At 43.3% G+C, this 21551-nt stretch overlaps 1 protein-coding gene across 2 annotated transcripts in view; it reads left to right on the top strand.

Moving 5' to 3' along the window:
• LOC123764589 (alpha-1-inhibitor 3) overlaps positions 1 to 21551 on the top strand; it is a 209935-nt gene that overhangs the window by 8539 nt on the left and 179845 nt on the right. Inside the window, exon 1 of one of the 2 annotated variants that reach the window (XM_069314574.1) lies at positions 7264 to 7403. The exons of the other annotated variant lie outside the window; for it this stretch is intronic. Coding sequence (XP_069170675.1) covers positions 7339 to 7403 — 65 coding nt within the window. The 5' untranslated portion in view covers positions 7264 to 7338. Of the gene's footprint in view, positions 1 to 7263; positions 7404 to 21551 lie in introns of those variants that run through there. 2 annotated transcript variants of the gene reach the window in all.

Genomic DNA, 21551 nt, shown 5'->3' with positions numbered 1-21551 from the left:
CTTAATCCGCTTGACCATCACGGCCGTCAAAAGGAAGTGATAGCCGAGGCTATTTGAGCCACTTCCCCGACGGCAACTCGGATGGTAATCTTGGGCATAGCATTTCACATAATCACCTCATTCTTTGGGGCACACGTGAGGAACACAAATGCGAACAAACCTGAATGGTCCCCAGGACTATATGCGAATGAAAACTCACACCCCAGAAGTGACTCGAACCCATACTCCCAGAAGCAACGCAACTGGTAACTACAGGGCGCCTTAATCCGCTTGACCATCACGGCCGTCAAAAGGAAGTGATAGCCGAGGCTATTTGAGCCACTTCCCCGACGGCAACTCGGATGGTAATCTTGGGCATAGCATTTCACCAAATCACCTCATTCTTTGGGGCACACGTGAGGAACACAAATGCGAACAAGCCTGAATGGTCCCCAGGACTATATGCGAATGAAAACTCACACCCCAGAAGTGACTCGAACCCATACTCCCAGAAGCAACGCAACTGGTAACTACAGGGCGCCTTAATCCGCTTGACCATCACGGCCGTCAAAAGGAAGTGATAGCCGAGGCTATTTGAGCCACTTCCCCGACGGCAACTCGGATGGTAATCTTGGGCATAGCATTTCACCAAATCACCTCATTCTTTGGGGCACACGTGAGGAACACAAATGCGAACAAGCCTGAATGGTCCCCAGGACTATATGCGAATGAAAACTCACACCCCAGAAGTGACTCGAACCCATACTCCCAGAAGCAACGCAACTGGTAACTACAGGGCGCCTTAATCTGCTTGACCATCACGGCCGTCAAAAGGAAGTGATAGCCGAGGCTATTTGAGCCACTTCCCCGACGGCAACTCGGATGGTAATCTTGGGCATAGCATTTCACCAAATCACCTCATTCTTTGGGGCACACGTGAGGAACACAAATGCGAACAAGCCTGAATGGTCCCCAGGACTATATGCGAATGAAAACTCACACCCCAGAAGTGACTCGAACCCATACTCCCAGAAGCAACGCAACTGGTAACTACAGGGCGCCTTAATCCGCTTGACCATCACGGCCGTCAAAAGGAAGTGATAGCCGAGGCTATTTGAGCCACTTCCCCGACGGCAACTCGGATGGTAATCTTGGGCATAGCATTTCACCAAATCACCTCATTCTTTGGGGCACACGTGAGGAACACAAATGCGAACAAGCCTGAATGGTCCCCAGGACTATATGCGAATGAAAACTCACACCCCAGAAGTGACTCGAACCCATACTCCCAGAAGCAACGCAACTGGTAACTACAGGGCGCCTTAATCCGCTTGACCATCACGGCCGTCAAAAGGAAGTGATAGCCGAGGCTATTTGAGCCACTTCCCCGACGGCAACTCGGATGGTAATCTTGGGCATAGCATTTCACCAAATCACCTCATTCTTTGGGGCACACGTGAGGAACACAAATGCGAACAAGCCTGAATGGTCCCCAGGACTATATGCGAATGAAAACTCACACCCCAGAAGTGACTCGAACCCATACTCCCAGAAGCAACGCAACTGGTAACTACAGGGCGCCTTAATCCGCTTGACCATCACGGCCGTCAAAAGGAAGTGATAGCCGAGGCTATTTGAGCCACTTCCCCGACGGCAACTCGGATGGTAATCTTGGGCATAGCATTTCACCAAATCACCTCATTCTTTGGGGCACACGTGAGGAACACAAATGCGAACAAGCCTGAATGGTCCCCAGGACTATATGCGAATGAAAACTCACACCCCAGAAGTGACTCGAACCCATACTCCCAGAAGCAACGCAACTGGTAACTACAGGGCGCCTTAATCCGCTTGACCATCACGGCCGTCAAAAGGAAGTGATAGCCGAGGCTATTTGAGCCACTTCCCCGACGGCAACACGGATGGTAATCTTGGGCATAGCATTTCACCAAATCACCTCATTCTTTGGGGCACACGTGAGGAACACAAATGCGAACAAGCCTGAATGGTCCCCAGGACTATATGCGAATGAAAACTCACACCCCAGAAGTGACTCGAACCCATACTCCCAGAAGCAACGCAACTGGTAACTACAGGGCGCCTTAATCCGCTTGACCATCACGGCCGTCAAAAGGAAGTGATAGCCGAGGCTATTTGAGCCACTTCCCCGACGGCAACTCGGATGGTAATCTTGGGCATAGCATTTCACCAAATCACCTCATTCTTTGGGGCACACGTGAGGAACACAAATGCGAACAAGCCTGAATGGTCCCCAGGACTATATGCGAATGAAAACTCACACCCCAGAAGTGACTCGAACCCATACTCCCAGAAGCAACGCAACTGGTAACTACAGGGCGCCTTAATCCGCTTGACCATCATGGCCGTCAAAAGGAAGTGATAGCCGAGGCTATTTGAGCCACTTCCCCGACGGCAACTCGGATGGTAATCTTGGGCATAGCATTTCACCAAATCACCTCATTCTTTGGGGCACACGTGAGGAACACAAATGCGAACAAGCCTGAATGGTCCCCAGGACTATATGCGAATGAAAACTCACACCCCAGAAGTGACTCGAACCCATACTCCCAGAAGCAACGCAACTGGTAACTACAGGGCGCCTTAATCCGCTTGACCATCACGGCCGTCAAAAGGAAGTGATAGCCGAGGCTATTTGAGCCACTTCCCCGACGGCAACTCGGATGGTAATCTTGGGCATAGCATTTCACCAAATCACCTCATTCTTTGGGGCACACGTGAGGAACACAAATGCGAACAAGCCTGAATGGTCCCCAGGACTATATGCGAATGAAAACTCACACCCCAGAAGTGACTCGAACCCATACTCCCAGAAGCAACGCAACTGGTAACTACAGGGCGCCTTAATCCGCTTGACCATCACGGCCGTCAAAAGGAAGTGATAGCCGAGGCTATTTGAGCCACTTCCCCGACGGCAACTCGGATGGTAATCTTGGGCATAGCATTTCACCAAATCACCTCATTCTTTGGGGCACACGTGAGGAACACAAATGCGAACAAGCCTGAATGGTCCCCAGGACTATATGCGAATGAAAACTCACACCCCAGAAGTGACTCGAACCCATACTCCCAGAAGCAACGCAACTGGTAACTACAGGGCGCCTTAATCCGCTTGACCATCACGGCCGTCAAAAGGAAGTGATAGCCGAGGCTATTTGAGCCACTTCCCCGACGGCAACTCGGATGGTAATCTTGGGCATAGCATTTCACCAAATCACCTCATTCTTTGGGGCACACGTGAGGAACACAAATGCGAACAAGCCTGAATGGTCCCCAGGACTATATGCGAATGAAAACTCACACCCCAGAAGTGATGGTCAAGCGGATTAAGGCGCCCTGTAGTTACCAGTTGCGTTGCTTCTGGGAGTATGGGTTCGAGTCACTTCTGGGGTGTGAGTTTTCATTCGCATATAGTCCTGGGGACCATTCAGGCTTGTTCGCATTTGTGTTCCTCACGTGTGCCCCAAAGAATGAGGTGATTTGGTGAAATGCTATGCCCAAGATTACCATCCGAGTTGCCGTCGGGGAAGTGGCTCAAATAGCCTCGGCTATCACTTCCTTTTGACGGCCGTGATGGTCAAGCGGATTAAGGCGCCCTGTAGTTACCAGTTGCGTTGCTTCTGGGAGTATGGGTTCGAGTCACTTCTGGGGTGTGAGTTTTCATTCGCATATAGTCCTGGGGACCATTCAGGCTTGTTCGCATTTGTGTTCCTCACGTGTGCCCCAAAGAATGAGGTGATTTGGTGAAATGCTATGCCCAAGATTACCATCCGAGTTGCCGTCGGGGAAGTGGCTCAAATAGCCTCGGCTATCACTTCCTTTTGACGGCCGTGATGGTCAAGCGGATTAAGGCGCCCTGTAGTTACCAGTTGCGTTGCTTCTGGGAGTATGGGTTCGAGTCACTTCTGGGGTGTGAGTTTTCATTCGCATATAGTCCTGGGGACCATTCAGGCTTGTTCGCATTTGTGTTCCTCACGTGTGCCCCAAAGAATGAGGTGATTTGGTGAAATGCTATGCCCAAGATTACCATCCGAGTTGCCGTCGGGGAAGTGGCTCAAATAGCCTCGGCTATCACTTCCTTTTGACGGCCGTGATGGTCAAGCGGATTAAGGCGCCCTGTAGTTACCAGTTGCGTTGCTTCTGGGAGTATGGGTTCGAGTCACTTCTGGGGTGTGAGTTTTCATTCGCATATAGTCCTGGGGACCATTCAGGCTTGTTCGCATTTGTGTTCCTCACGTGTGCCCCAAAGAATGAGGTGATTTGGTGAAATGCTATGCCCAAGATTACCATCCGAGTTGCCGTCGGGGAAGTGGCTCAAATAGCCTCGGCTATCACTTCCTTTTGACGGCCGTGATGGTCAAGCGGATTAAGGCGCCCTGTAGTTACCAGTTGCGTTGCTTCTGGGAGTATGGGTTCGAGTCACTTCTCTTTGACTTGAGGTGGAGTCTTGAGGTGGGTAGAATATAGTTGTGCAATAATTGGCTGTTGATTGCTGGTGTTGACTTCTTGATGTGTAGTGCCTCGCAGATGTCAAGCCGCCTGCTATCGCTGTATCTATCGATGATTTCTGTGTTGTTTGCTTCTCTGGTGATGGTCTGGTTGTGGGAAGAGATTATATGTTCCTTAATGGAGCCCTGTTGCTTATGCATCATTAATCGCCTGGAAAGAGATGTTGTCTTGCCTATATACTGAGTTCTTTGAGGCTTACAGTCCCTATGTGGGCATTTGAAGGCATAGACGACGTTGGTCTCTATTAAAGCGTTTTGCGTTTTGTCTGGAGAGTTTCTCATGATTAGGTTGGCCGTTTTTTTGGTTTTATAGTAAATCGTCAATTGTATCTTCTGATTTTTGTCTGTAGGGATAACGTTCCTATTAACAATATCTTTCAGGACCCTTTCCTCCGTTTTATGAGCTGTGGAAAAGAAGTTCCTGTAAAATAGTCTAATAGGGGGTACAGGTGTTGTGTTAGTTGTCTCTTCAGAGGTTGCATGGCGTTTCACCTTCCTTCTTATGATGTCTTCAACGAAACCATTGGAGAAGCCATTGTTGACTAGGACCTTCCTTACCCTACAGAGTTCGTCATCGACTTGCTTCCATCCTGAGCTGTGGCTGAGAGCATGGTCAACATAAGCGTTAACAACACTCCTCTTGTACCTGTCTGGGCAGTCACTGTTGGCATTGAGGCACCTTCCTATGTTTGTTTCCTTAGTGTAGATTGCAGTGTGGAAACCTCCGCTCCTTCCCATGACTGTTACATCTAGAGAGGGCAGCTTCCCATCCTTCTCCATCTCGTAAGTGAAACGCAACACAGAATTCTGCTCAAATACCTCCATCAGCTGCAGCAGACGTCTGGCATCAGGTACCTGCATAAAAGATATCATATCGGTTTTGTTGAAGATATCATAAAAAGAAAGGTGCAACGCTATGCAACTTCTGAAGAGTCCACCAAAACAACACACTTCATCTAGTATATCAGGGCTCTTGGGTCACCAGCTGTGGGAGAGGGCGCCTCATCTTGGGCCACCAGCTGTGGGAGTGGGGCGTCTTATCTTGGGCCACCAGCTGCTGGAGCGGGGCGTCTCATCTTGGGCCACCAGCTGTGGGAGTGGGGCGGTTCATCTTGGGCCACCAGCTGTGGGAGGGGGGCGTCTCATCTTGAGCAACCAGCTGTGGGAGCGGGTCGTGTCATTTTGGGCCACCAGCTCTGGGAGTGAGGCATCTCATCTTGGGCCACCAGCTGTGGGAGCGGTGCGTCTCATCTTGAGCCATCAGCTGTGGGAGTGGGGCGTCTCATCTTGGGCCACCAGCTGTGGGAGCCGGGTGTCTAATCTTGGGCCACCAGCTGTGGGAGAGGGGCGTCTCATCTTGGGCCATCAGCTGTGGGAGTGGGGCGTCTCATCTTGGGCTACCAGTTGTGGGAGCCGGGCGTGTAATTTTGGGCCACCAGCTGTGGGAGTGAGGCGTCTCATCTCGGGCCGCCAGCTGTGGGAGCGGGGCGTCTTATCTTGAGCCATCAGCTGTGGGAGTGTGGCCTCTCATCTTGGGCCATCAGCTGTGGGAGAGGCGCGTCTCATCTTTGTCCACCAGCGTTGGTAGTGGGACGTCTCCTCTTGGTCCACCAGCTGTGGGAGTCGGGTGTCTCATCTTGGGCCACCAGCTGTGGGAGTGGGGCGTCTCATCTTGGGCCACCAGCTGTGGGAGTGGGGCGTCTATCTTGGGCCACCAGCTGTGGGAGCAGGGCGTCTCATCTTAGGCCACAAGCTGTGGGAATGGGGGCGTCTCATCTTGGGCCACCAGCTGTGGGAGTGGGGCGTCTCATCTTAGGCCACCAGCTGTGGGAGTGGGGCGTCTAATCTTAGGCCAACCAGCTGTGGGACTAGGGCGGCACATTTGGGGCCACCAGCTGTGGGAGTGGGGCGTCTCATCTTGGGCTACCAGCTGTGGGAGCGGGGCGTCTCATCTTAAGCTACCAGCTGTGGTAGCGGGGCGTGTCATTTTGGGCCACCGGCTGTGGGGTGAGGCGTCTCATCTTGGGCCACCAGCTGAGGGAGTGGGGCGTCACATCTTGGGCCATCAGCTGTGGGAGTGTGGCCTCTCCTCTTGGGCTACCAACTGTGGGAGTCGGGTGTCTCATCTTGGGCCAGCAGCTGTGGGAGTGTGGCGTCTCATCTTGGGCCATCAGTTGTGGGAGTGGGGCGTCTAATCTTGGGCCACCAGCTGTGGGAGTGGGGCGTCTCATCCTGGGCCACCAGCTGTGGGAGTGGGGCGTCTCATCTTGGGCCACCAGCTGTGGGAGTGGGGCGTCACATCTTGGAGTAATCTTTCTAACAATGGGTCCTCTAATATTAGGATGGTGTTCCACACCCTGATGGCTTGGTGCCATCAGGGTGTGATGGCACCGTCTGATGATTAGTGGCTGTATGTTCAGGAGTTCATGGAGTTCCTGAACTGTCTGATCATATGGTGGACGGTGTTTTGCTGCTCTCCTTAGTGCCTTATACCGCACTTCTTGTAGCTGTTGCATGTTAGTTTTCTTTAAGGTGTGTAGTGGTACTGAGGAATATTCTAGATTCTATAATTGAATGGGGTTATGTTGTTCGGAGGGGAGGGGGTGCCGTAGGGAGGGACCGGGAGGGGTACCTGAGGAAGGGACTGGGCGGGGTGCCTGTGGGAGAGACTAAAGGGGGGGGATGATGGGGAAGCCAGGGGATGTGGGGGGGGAACACGTTTCCTCTGGACAAGGTGAGGGAGAAGAGGCAGCTCCCACAGTCACTCGCTCACCGGCTGCCAGCCAGCCTGGACGTCTCGTTGCCTGTTGCCATGGCGTCCTACCACTGTCCCCGCCTCCTCTGTGTCCTCGCTCTCACCGCAGCTCTCACTCACGGGTCAGTAAACTCTCCTTCAAACACCCTTAACGTTACTAGTTTACATTATTCACCTTATTTGATTTTTAAGAAACATTTGGAAAGTTTGTGTAATTAAGACAAATAGGAGGAGCTCCTATATTGTCCTCCCCATGTACCTGTCCTGTCAGTGACAGTGACAGTGGTAGGTGGGGCTCCTATATTGTTCTCCCCATGTTCCCGTCCTGTCAGTGACAGTGGTAGGCGGAGCTCCTATATTGTTCTCCCATGATAGTGGAACATAGTTCAGGAACTGAACTCCAATATCCATTTAACTAAGAACTGTTATCAGCAGGCCTAGTATGGCCGTTCCTGTAGCGTAGTGGTCTTCGTCCTCGACTCAGTATCAGTGAATCTGTGGTTCGATCCCCATACGAAGCAGAAATGGTTGGGCACCTGCTCATGTAGTATCAAATAGGTATCTAGGAGTTAAGTAACTGTTGTGGGGAGTCTGTAAAGAGTCGAACCTTCCTGTCCAGGGCGCTACCACTGAGCCACTTGTTCTTAGTCAGTATTAATCCACTTTGTTTTCAAGTTCAATTTTTACTTAAGTATAAATTGTTACTTGATATATATATGTATACATTATATGTATATATATCGTCATACGATATATATCTGTAGTTTAGATGTTTAAGTTTTGTCGGTAACTATTTGTAGTTCCAGCGAGTCAACTATTTATAAAGGTGCAATGTGACCATAGACAAAATAATATAATGTTGGAGAAAACTTGTGTTTACTAGTTGTGTTTTTTGCGGGGGTTGAGCTTTGCTCTTTCGGCCCGCCTCTCAACTGTCAATCAACTGTTTACTAACTACTTTTTTTTTTTTTTTTTTTTTTTCCCACACACCACACATACACACACACCCCAGGAAGCAGCCCGTGACAGCTGACTAACTCCCAGGTACCTATTTACTGCTAGGTAACAGGGGCACTTAGGGTGAAAGAAACTTTGCCCATTTGTTTCTGCCTCGTGCGGGAATCGAACCCGCGCCATAGAATTACGAATCCTGCGCGCTATCCACCAGGCTACAAGGCCCCACATCAGTTGAGTTACATCAGTTGCGGGACGCATGTAAAACATTGTCATTCATAAACAAGATGTTTCGCGGCTGAACTAACGAGCAATTGGCCATTGTTTGTGGGTGGACGGCTCCTGGGGGTCCGTGCCGGTAAACAATGGCCCACGTGTGTCTTCACCCAGCTGGTACACCAGTCTGGAGATGAACACCTTCCCGCACCACCACCCACCAACCTCCAACTCTTCTCCAGCACCGACTCATCACATGGTTCATCACAAGACTCATCACATGATTCATCACAAGACTCATCACGTGATTCATCACGGGAATCATCACGTGATTTATCAATGGACTCATCACGTGACTCATCATGTCATTCATCACAAGACTAATCGCGTGTTTCATTACTAGACTCATTACGTGATTCATCACAGTACTCAATGAATGATTCATCATGAGAATCATCACAGTATTCATCACATGATTCATCACAAGACTCATCATGTGATTTATCGCGAGACTCATCACATGATTCATCATGGGCTTCATCACAAGAATCATCACGTGATTCATCATGAGACTCATCACATGATTCATCACGTGAATCATCACAAGACTCATCACGTGATTTATCACGGGACTCATCACGTGATTCATCATGGAACTCATCACGTGATTCATCGCGAGACTCATCACGTGATTCATTACAAGACTCATCACAGTACTCATCAAGTGATTCATCATGAGACTCATCACGGGATTCATCATGGGACTCATTACGTGACTCATTGCGTGATTCATAATGGGACTCATCACGTGATTCATCACGGGATTCATTACGTTATCTGTTCGAATCCCACGTGTGTAAATGCTTCACTCACGAAATATACAATTAATTGGCCACTAATTTTAAACAATTAAACTAACTAAACCTAATATAGCTTTAACTATACACAATTACATTTATATAACAACAAATGGTACTGAACGCCTCTGTATCTCCTCTGTACTGAGGAAGTACCTCCGGGAGTTTGTAACATCTGCTGATATAGATTTGACTAAATGTAAACTCTGTCAGCAGAATTATTTGCTTACTTTGCGTCATTATATAATGGAATGTGAAAAAAATCGCGGAATTCAGAAATAACACCATCAATGGTGTCCAAGAAATGTGTAAGTACTTCATTCATAATGATGTGCTGCCAGAAATCCTAGCGAAGTCCCCAAAGATTGCTTATTATAGGTGCAGCCTGCGCATGACTGTAAAGCTGCCGCCCAGATGGGTGGGTGTGGAGCACATGACTGTAAAAATGCCGTCCAGTTGGGTGGGTGTGGAGCACATGACTGTAAAGCAGCCGCCCAGTTGGGTGGATGTGGAGCACATGACTGTAAAGCTGCCATCCAGTTGGGTGGGTGTGGAGCACATGACTATAAAGCTGCCGTCCAGTTGGGTGGGTGTGGAGCACATGACTGTAAAGCTGCCTCCCAGTTGGGTGGATGTGGAGCACATGATTGTAAGGCTGCCACCCAGTGGGGTGGGTGTGGAGTACATGACTGTAAACCTGCCGCTAAGTTGGGTGGGTGTGGAGCACATGACTGTAAAGCTGCCGCCCAGTTGGGTGGGTGTGCAGCACATGACTGTAAACCTGCCGCCAAGTTGGGTGGGTGTGGAGCACATGACTGTAAAGCTGCCGCCCAGTTTGGTAGGTGTGGAGCACATGACTGTAAAGCTGCCTCCCAGGTGGGTGGGTGTGGAGCACATGACCGTAAGGCTGCCACTCAGTGGGGTGGGTGTGGAGCACATGACTGTAAAGCTGCCGCCAAGTTGGGTGGGTGTGGAGCACATGACTGTAAAGCTGCCGCCCAGTTGGGTGGATGTGGAGTACATGACTGTAAAGCTGCCGTCCAGTTAGGTGGGTGTGGAGCACATGACTGTAAAGCTGCCGTCCAGTTGGGTGGGTGTGGAGCACATGACGGAAAAGCTAACGCCCAGTTGGGTGGGTGTGGAGCACATGACTGTAAAGCTGCCGCCCAGATGGGTGGGTGTGGAGCGCATGACTATGTGACTCACCATAGATGTAAAGTGCCTTGTATAGTGACTGTTGTGAACCTCTTGTTGAATCACTTGTGACACAAAAGATTATTTTTGTGTGAATTTGTGTAGGTGATTGTTTATGTACGTGTGTATATATATATATATATATATATATATATATATATATATATATATATATATATATATATATATATATATATATATATATATATATATATATACATATATATGTCGTAACTAGTAGCCAGAACGATCTTCTCAGCCTACTATTCAAGGCCCGATTTGCCTAATAACCCAAGTTTTCATGAAATAATTGTTTTTCGATTTCCTAACTTAACCTAACTTAACTTTTTCGGCTACCTAACCTAATCTAACCTATAAAGATAGGTTAGGTTAGGTTAGGTAGGGTTGGTTAGGTTCGGTCATATATCTACGTTAATTTTAACTCCAATAAAAAAAATTGACCTCAAACATAATGAAATGGGTAGCTTTATCATTTCATAAGAAAAACAATTGAGAAAATATATTAATTCAGGAAAACTTGGCTTATTAGGCAAATCGGGCCTTGCATAGCAGGCCGAGTACGACGTTCTGGCTACTAGGTACGACATATATATATATATATATATATATATATATATATATATATATATATATATATATATATATATTTATATATATATTTATATATATATTTATATATATATTTATATATATATATATATATATATATATATATATATATATATATATATGTCGTACCTAGTAGCCAGAACGTCGTACTCGGCCTGCTATGCAAGGCCCGATTTGCCTAATAAGCCAAGTTTTCCTGAATTAATATATTTTCTCAATTGTTTTTCTTATGAAATGATAAAGCTACCCATTTCATTATGTATGAGGTCAATTTTTTTTATTGGAGTTAAAATTAAAGTAGATATATGACCGAACCTAACCAACCCTACCTAACCTAACCTAACCTATCTTTATAGGTTAGGTTAGGTTAGGTAGCCGAAAAAGTTAGGTTAGGTTAGGTTAGGTAGGTTAGGTAGTCGAAAACCAATTAATTCATGAAAACTTGGCTTATTAGGCAAATCGGGCCTTGCAAAGTAGGCTGAGTACGACGTTCTGGCTACTAGGTACGACATATATATATATATATATATATATATATATATATATATATATATATATATATATATATATATATATGTATATATGTCGTACCTAGTAGCCAGAACTCACTTCTGAGCCTACTATGCAAGGCCTGATTTGCCTAATAAGCCAAGTTTTCATGAATTAATTGCTTTTCGACTACCTAACCTACCTAACCTAACTTTTTCGGCTACCTAACCTAACCTAACCTATAAAGATAGGTTAGGTTAGGTTAGGTAGGGTTGGTTAGGTTCAGTCATATATCTACGTTAATTTTAACTCCAATAAAAAAAAATTGACCTCTTACATAATGAAATGGGTTGCTTTATCATTTCATAAGAAAAAAATTAGAGAAAATATATTAATTCAGGAAAACTTGGCTTATTAGGCAAATCGGGCCTTGCATTGTAGGCTGAAAAGTGAGTTCTGGCTACTAGGTACGACATATATATATATATATATATATATATATATATATATATATATATATATATATATATATATTGGTGTATACTGGCAGCAGGTTTTCTTTCAAACATGTTTCATTGAATATGACCGCATATTCTGTATTTATTATTTTCTGGTTTAGGGCTTCTATCCCTCTAACTATTTTCTTAGCATCAGGGCTTAATTGAAATAGGAGTTCTCCAAAACTCATTTTCGTACTTTTAAGGTGAAGAAAAGAAGTGATTTACTATAGAGTGTATTACACTTATTTGTATAATTTGCACGACGTTTCGAACCTCCATGGTTCATTCTCAAGTGAGCAGATCTTACAATACTAGTTGATTTTATACCCGCATTAGGTCAGGTGATAATACAATGAAGGTGAAAACATGGGGGATACATAAGGGATAAACATAGGGCTGCAGAAGGCTTATTGGCCCATTCGAGGCATCTCCTATCTAAACACAAAGATTAATCCAGTGTAATTGGCCTGTTATGTTGGACATTGTCTTCTGTGTTGGCATCGATATGTTCTTGTCTTGTCCTTACTCTCATGGTGGGTAGAGTAAATTGTTCCGTGATTTGGGTGTTCATGGTAGGTCGCTCTATTCTTATGTGAATTGCCTCAAGAATTTGTAATCTTCTTGAATCTTGGGTTTTGTCTATTATGCAAGTATTCTTGTTCAGCATTTCTCTTGTTAGAGTAATGTCATGGGCTTGTCTCATGGGATTCCTAGGGGCACCAGATTGAAGATGGCATGTCAAACACCTCGTCAGCTTGGTCGACGTCATACCTATGTACTTACATTGAAGGTTACATCCTTCGTGGGGGCAAGTGTACATGTATACAACGCTTGACTGCTGTAGAGGGTTCTCCGTCGGCTTCGGGCTGTTTTTGATAAGGAGTTCGGAAGTCTTCTTGGTTTTGTAGAATATTATCAGGTTTATGTTTTGGTTAGGAGTAGTGCTTTTTACTCCTTTACGGATTATTTCTTTCATTATTCTTTCCTCTTTTATATGTTCACTGTGCATGGTTGATTTGTAATATAATTTTATTGGGGGTGTTGTGGTTTCTGTTCTAGGTTCTGAATTATACCAACGGTCCAAGTGTCTTCTTATAGCAGCGTTTATTTCCGCGTTGCTATATCCGTTGTTCACCAATACCTGAGTTACTCTTTCAAACTCTCTACTCACGTTGCTCCATTCAGAGCAGTGGGTAAGCGCTCGACGAATATAAGCATTGAGAACACTGGCTTTGTATCTTTGGGGGCACTCACTTCTACCGTTCAGGCATAATCCTATGTTGGTGGGCTTGGTATATACGTTGGTGCTTAAAGAGGTTCCTGTTTTTGTTATTAGTACATCCAAGAATGGCAGACTGTTATTTTCACTATTTTCATGTGTAAATCGGAGTACTGACTCTCTCTCTAGGTGTCTTTTTAGGTCAAATAGTTCATCTGAGTCTTTTACTATTACGAATATGTCATCTACATAACGGCAGTATACAGTTGGTTTTTGTCTGCTACTGAAGACCCTATCTTCGATGGTTCCCATATAAAAATTAGCAAATAAAACTCCTAAGGGGGAGCCCATTGCTACTCCGTCTATTTGTAAATACATGTCTCCTTGTGGACTGATGAAAGGGGCTTCCTTTGTACATGCTTCGAGAAGACTTTTCAAGTGTGGCTCAGGTATGTCTAATTTGGGGGTGCTCTCGTCTCTGTATACTCTGTCCAGTATCATTCCTATGGTTGTGTCGACTGGGACGTTGGTAAAAAGGGATTCAACGTCCAGGGAAGCGATGATTCCATCGGGCTGGGTAGATTTGATCAATTCTAGGAAATCTGCTGATGATTGTAGACTAAACTTACTTGGAGTGTATGGAGTTAGGAGTTCATTGAGTTTCTTTGCCAGGTGATAAGTTGGGGTTGGTATTTGGCTGATTATAGGGCGTAGTGGGTTACCTGGTTTATGCGTCTTAACATTGCCGTAGGCATATCCTAAGCCATAGTCGCCTTGAAGTTTATTGAAATGCACACTACCTTTCTTTGCGTTGATTGCTGTAATTGTTTTGTTTACTTTCCGCTTAAGGTCTTCTACGGGGTTCCTCGTGATTCGTTGAAATTTGGAGTCGTCACTTAGGATGTCGCTAATTTTGTTCATGTATTCATGGGTAGGAATCAATACATATGCTGCTGTTTTGTCGGCTTTTCTTATTGTTACGTCTTTCAGATTTTTTAGTTGTTTCGCTGCTTCTTTGAGTCGTGGGGTTAAGATTGTAGATGAATATGTTCCTCGTTTTTTCCCTGCTTCTGCAAGTAGTTCAGCTTGAAGTGTGTCAGTGGTGATGACTTTTTTGTTGTCTTCTAGCTTATGGATATCAATCTGGTGCCCCTAGGAATCACATGAGACAAGCCCATGACATTACTCTAACAAGAGAAATGCTGAACAAGAATACTTGCATAATAGACAAAACCCAAGATTCAAGAAGATTACAAATTCTTGAGGCAATTCACATAAGAATAGAGCGACCTACCATGAACACCCAAATCACGGAACTATTTACTCTACCCACCATGAGAGTAAGGACAAGACAAGAACATATCGATGCCAACACAGAAGACAATGTCCAACATAACAGGCCAATTACACTGGATTAATCTTTGTGTTTAGATAGGAGATGCCTCGTATGGGCCAATAAGCCTTCTGCAGCCCCTATGTTTATCCCTTATGTATCCCCCCATGTTTTCACCTTCATTGTATTATCACCTGACCTAATGCGGGTATAAAATCAACTAGTATTGTAAGATCTGCTCACTTGAGAATGAACCATGGAGGTTCGAAACGTCGTGCAAATTATACAAATAAGTGTAATACACTCTATAGTAAATCACTTCTTTTCTTCACCTTAAAAGTACGAAAATGAGTTTTGGAGAACTCCTATTTCAATTAAGCCCTGATGCTAAGAAAATAGTTAGAGGGATAGAAGCCCTAAACCAGAAAATAATAAATACAGAATATGCGGTCATATTCAATGAAACATGTTTGAAAGAAAACCTGCTGCCAGTATACACCAATATAAACCCACATGACCCAGCAGTCCGCAATACAGAGTTTACCTATAGGTATAGGCAAGAGCTCATTCGGCATCAACTAAACAAGAAGAAGGAAGCCCTCCAAACCTTTATAGAGCAGGCGGAGCATCTGTTAAACAAATGGACCCAGTACGACATCCCTATCCAACTCAAGCAAACCATCAACAGTGAACTATTTAACCTGAAACAACAACATAAAACTCTTGTAGAAACAAAGACACTCCGTAAGTTAACATCCCTAAACGGTGGACAGCTAAAAATCCCTCGTCCTAAAGATGGCTACTTTAACCTGACTTCTTATGATCTTACCCAGGACCAACGAGACCTCTTAAATCTTGGTCTAAATTGTCAATTCTTATCCAAACCAAAGATGCATCAAAAACGCCTGGAAATCGAAATGCTTCTGGACGATATCCATAAGCTAGAAGACAACAAAAAAGTCATCACCACTGACACACTTCAAGCTGAACTACTTGCAGAAGCAGGGAAAAAACGAGGAACATATTCATCTACAATCTTAACCCCACGACTCAAAGAAGCAGCGAAACAACTAAAAAATCTGAAAGACGTAACAATAAGAAAAGCCGACAAAACAGCAGCATATGTATTGATTCCTACCCATGAATACATGAACAAAATTAGCGACATCCTAAGTGACGACTCCAAATTTCAACGAATCACGAGGAACCCCGTAGAAGACCTTAAGCGGAAAGTAAACAAAACAATTACAGCAATCAACGCAAAGAAAGGTAGTGTGCATTTCAATAAACTTCAAGGCGACTATGGCTTAGGATATGCCTACGGCAATGTTAAGACGCATAAACCAGGTAACCCACTACGCCCTATAATCAGCCAAATACCAACCCCAACTTATCACCTGGCAAAGAAACTCAATGAACTCCTAACTCCATACACTCCAAGTAAGTTTAGTCTACAATCATCAGCAGATTTCCTAGAATTGATCAAATCTACCCAGCCCGATGGAATCATCGCTTCCCTGGACGTTGAATCCCTTTTTACCAACGTCCCAGTCGACACAACCATAGGAATGATACTGGACAGAGTATACAGAGACGAGAGCACCCCCAAATTAGACATACCTGAGCCACACTTGAAAAGTCTTCTCGAAGCATGTACAAAGGAAGCCCCTTTCATCAGTCCACAAGGAGACATGTATTTACAAATAGACGGAGTAGCAATGGGCTCCCCCTTAGGAGTTTTATTTGCTAATTTTTATATGGGAACCATCGAAGATAGGGTCTTCAGTAGCAGACAAAAACCAACTGTATACTGCCGTTATGTAGATGACATATTCGTAATAGTAAAAGACTCAGATGAACTAATTGACCTAAAAAGACACCTAGAGAGAGAGTCAGTACTCCGATTTACACATGAAAATAGTGAAAATAACAGTCTGCCATTCTTGGATGTACTAATAACAAAAACAGGAACCTCTTTAAGCACCAACGTATATACCAAGCCCACCAACATAGGATTATGCCTGAACGGTAGAAGTGAGTGCCCCCAAAGATACAAAGCCAGTGTTCTCAATGCTTATATTCGTCGAGCGCTTACCCACTGCTCTGAATGGAGCAACGTGAGTAGAGAGTTTGAAAGAGTAACTCAGGTATTGGTGAACAACGGATATAGCAACGCGGAAATAAACGCTGCTATAAGAAGACACTTGGACCGTTGGTATAATTCAGAACCTAGAACAGAAACCACAACACCCCCAATAAAATTATATTACAAATCAACCATGCACAGTGAACATATAAAAGAGGAAAGAATAATGAAAGAAATAATCCGTAAAGGAGTAAAAAGCACTACTCCTAACCAAAACATAAACCTGATAATATTCTACAAAACCAAGAAGACTTCCGAACTCCTTATCAAAAACAGCCCGAAGCCGACGGAGAACCCTCTACAGCAGTCAAGCGTTGTATACATGTACACTTGCCCCCACGAAGGATGTAACCTTCAATGTAAGTACATAGGTATGACGTCGACCAAGCTGACGAGGCGTTTGACATGCCATCTTCAATCTGGTGCCCCTAGGAATCACATGAGACAAGCCCATGACATTACTCTAACAAGAGAAATGCTGAACAAGAATACTTGCATAATAGACAAAACCCAAGATTCAAGAAGATTACAAATTCTTGAGGCAATTCACATAAGAATAGAGCGACCTACCATGAACACCCAAATCACGGAACTATTTACTCTACCCACCATGAGAGTAAGGACAAGACAAGAACATATCGATGCCAACACAGAAGACAATGTCCAACATAACAGGCCAATTACACTGGATTAATCTTTGTGTTTAGATAGGAGATGCCTCGTATGGGCCAATAAGCCTTCTGCAGCCCCTATGTTTATCCCTTATGTATCCCCCCATGTTTTCACCTTCATTGTATTATCACCTGACCTAATGCGGGTATAAAATCAACTAGTATTGTAAGATCTGCTCACTTGAGAATGAACCATGGAGGTTCGAAACGTCGTGCAAATTATACAAATAAGTGTAATACACTCTATAGTAAATCACTTCTTTTCTTCACCTTAAAAGTACGAAAATGAGTTTTGGAGAACTCCTATTTCAATTAAGCCCTGATGCTAAGAAAATAGTTAGAGGGATAGAAGCCCTAAACCAGAAAATAATAAATACAGAATATGCGGTCATATTCAATGAAACATATATATATATATATATATATATATATATATATATATATATATGTCGTACCTAGTAGCCAGAACGCACTTCTCAGCCTACTATGCAAGGCCCGATTTGCCTAATAAGCCAAGTTTTCATGAATTAATTGTTTTTCGACTACCTAACCTACCTAACCTAACCTAACCTAACTTTTTCGGCTACCTAACCTAACCTAACCTATAAAGATAGGTTAGGTTAGGTTAGGTAGGGTTGGTTAGGTTCGGTCATATATCTACGTTAATTTTAACTTCAATAAAAAAAAATTGACCTCATTCATAATGAAATGGGTAGCTTTATCTTGTCATAAGAAAAAAATTGGAGAAAATATATTAATTCAGGAAAACTTGGCTTATTAGGCAAATCGGGCCTTGCATAGTAGGCTGAGAAGTGCGTTCTGGCTACTAGGTACGACATATATATATATATATATATATATATATATATATATATATATATATATATATGTCGTACCTAGTAGCCAGAACGCACTTCTCAGCCTACTATGCAAGGCCCAATTTGCCTAATAAGCCAAGTTTTCATGAATTAATTGTTTTTCGACTACCTAACCTACCTAACCTAACCTAACCTAACTTTTTCGGCTACCTAACCAAACCTAACCTATAAAGATAGGTTAGGTTAGGTTAGGTTCGGTCATATATCTACGTTAATTTTAACTCCAATAAAAAAAAAATTGACCTCATACATAATGAAATGGGTAGCTTTATCATTTCATAAGAAAAAAAATTGAAAAACTATATTAATTCAGGAAAACTTGGCTTATAAGGCAAATCGGGCCTTGAATAGTAGGCCAAAAAGTGAGTTCTGGCTACTAGGTACGACATATATATATATATATATATATATATATATATATATATATATATATATATATATATATATATATATATATATATATATATATATATGTAGGTAGTATATTTTGGTAGCAGTCTTTCCTGTAGACATATATTAATAAATATGACCGAAAAAGTAAGTTTAATAATTCTAACACGAATTTTCTCAATATTTCTTATGTTTCTTTTCACTGTCGCTAGTAATTGAAAAATCAATTCTCCAAAATTCCCTTTTATTTCTAGTCTGACACGACACTTGAACGCGTTTCATAATAACTTATTACATTTTCAAAGACTTTAGTTTACACACACACAACTATAACCTGCAAGCACTAAACAGAGTTCTACTATGCTATTATTTAAACAGCTGTCATCTTATATACCAGCATTTGGATAAGGTGATATGTTACAACAGTTTTGGATGAGTTGAACAAAACTTTCAACACAAGATAGAGCAAACTTTCAACACAAGACAGAACACAGGGCAATGGGTGTAAATTGGGTAATTAAAGGGAAAAAAGGGAGTTACTGCGAAGGGCCTATTGGCCCATATTTCTTGATGCTTCTATATTGGAGCGGAGTCTTGAAGTGGGTAGAATATAGTTGTGCATTAATTGGCTGTTGATTGCTGGTGTTGACTTCTTGATGTGTAGTGCCTCACAGATGTCAAGCCGCCTGCTATCGCTGTATCTATCGATGATTTCTGTGTTGTTTGCTTCTCTGGTGATGGTCTGGTTGTGGGAAGAGATTATATGTTCCTTAATGGAGCCCTGTTGCTTATGCATCATTAATCGCCTGGAAAGAGATGTTGTTGTCTTGCCTATATACTGAGTTCTTTGAGGCTTACAGTTAAAATTACCTACCATAAGTGAGAGAATTTTGTCTATTAGCACAGTTTTCGGCGTGAAGGCATTGAGTAGATCTAGACAACACATGAAGTTTCAAGCTAAACTTTCTAATATGCTACACTCACCTGAGGTCTATAGAAGAAGAACGAAATCTGATTATGTATATTGGTTCTACAAGGTAGCCAACTCCATCAAAATATTACATATGTACCCAACTCGACTAATGATTAATCAGCCAATTACTCCATGGGATAACTGGGATCTATCAGTTGATTTTTTATTTGCGCCCAAAAAAGATAGTGTGCACACTACATTATTAAAACAGTTAACACTGAAAAGCATCACTGAAAGTACTCAGAGTATGGGTAACGATGTTTATCAGTGCTATACCGACGGCTCTGTATAAGAAGGTGGACGATGTACCGGATGTGCATGTAACATATTTGAACAATCTTCTCTCGCACATACAGCAATGAAGCGCGTCAGTGACTGGGCAAGTACAACTCAAACCGAACTTGCAGGCATATACCTTGCCACTGAATTTTTAAAAGACAAAGGCAGTGGACTTATACAGTGTGACTCGCAGAGTGCACTCCTGGCATTGAACGCACATAGTAGTGACACCCAGAAAATAGTCAGTGATATTCGAATGAATGTTTTAGCTGCCAAAGAAAACAGATTTGAGATTAAATTCCTATGGATACCATCACATGTTGGCATCTCAAGGCATGACACTGTTGATATGCTTGCTAAGTCAGCCTGCAGAAAACCAGTGGTAGAAATTGATATGGGTGTTTCATTAGCAGTGACAAAGAGAATACTTAAACAAATATCTAATGAAAATCTCACCGACCTAACAAATTCTCAAAGACCTGAAAGTTGTAGCATTAAATATTATGATAGATATCGTGAGGAGACATTCACATATGGGACTAATAGAACATGAACCCGGCAATGTGATGTTATAGTGGCCAGAATACGCCTGGGATATAGACGTATCTGGCAGCTTTCTCAAAACCCAAATGTCGAGTACACAATGTGTCAACTTTGTGAAAGAGAAAACATGCACTCTCTTGAACATTATATTGTAGAATGTCCCATACTGACTGACTTTCGCCCTCCTGGGCTAAGGTGTGCTGAACTCTGTAGTTACTATATGAATACTGGAACACTTGATGATATATTGGACTTGTATCTAAAATTGACCATGTAATATATAAATCATACAATGTATATATATGATGTAACTATATAACCTGAGCTTGTAAAAGCACCTTCAGTGATTAAGTGCTTAATTGCACACTAGTTTCTTTATCAGCTACCTCACCCTGTCAGGGTAAATGAGACAAATGTATGTGGATGCATATGTGTGTGTGTATATATGTATGTGTATGTGTGTGTGTGTATGTATATGTATGGGTATAAAGCATATATGGAAGCTGATCAGAATTACATTTCACCTTTGTGAATGTACATTAATGACACTATGTAAAAGACACATCTAACACTTTATGTAGGGCATACGTAAATCTGTGTATCTATGTACTAACATATATAGGTTAGCTTAGCATTTTAAAAGCACCGAATCACCTTCTGTGGTTGAGTGTTCAATAAACCCTTGAACTATATGTTTAACACTTCTCTAACCCTGTCCATGGAGGACAGAAGAAAATGTATATATCCTGGTTAGCATTGTAAATGTCTGGCCACGTCTGTAGTAGAAAAAAAAAAAAAAAAAAAAGTCTCCTTGTGGGCATTTGAAGGCATAGACGACGTTGGTCTCTTTTAAAGCGTTCTGCTTTGTGTCTGGAGAGTTTCTCATGATTAGGTTGGCCGTTTTTTTGGTTTTATAGTAAATCGTCAATTGTATCTTCTGATTTTTGTCTGTAGAGATAACGTTCCTATTAACAATATCTTTCAGGACCCTTTCCTCC

The sequence above is a fragment of the Procambarus clarkii genome, chromosome 79 (genome assembly GCF_040958095.1).
Source record: "Procambarus clarkii isolate CNS0578487 chromosome 79, FALCON_Pclarkii_2.0, whole genome shotgun sequence".
NCBI lineage: Eukaryota > Metazoa > Arthropoda > Malacostraca > Decapoda > Cambaridae > Procambarus > Procambarus clarkii.
Note: the sequence above shows the minus strand (reverse complement) of the source record. Positions and strands in the feature narration are given on the sequence as shown.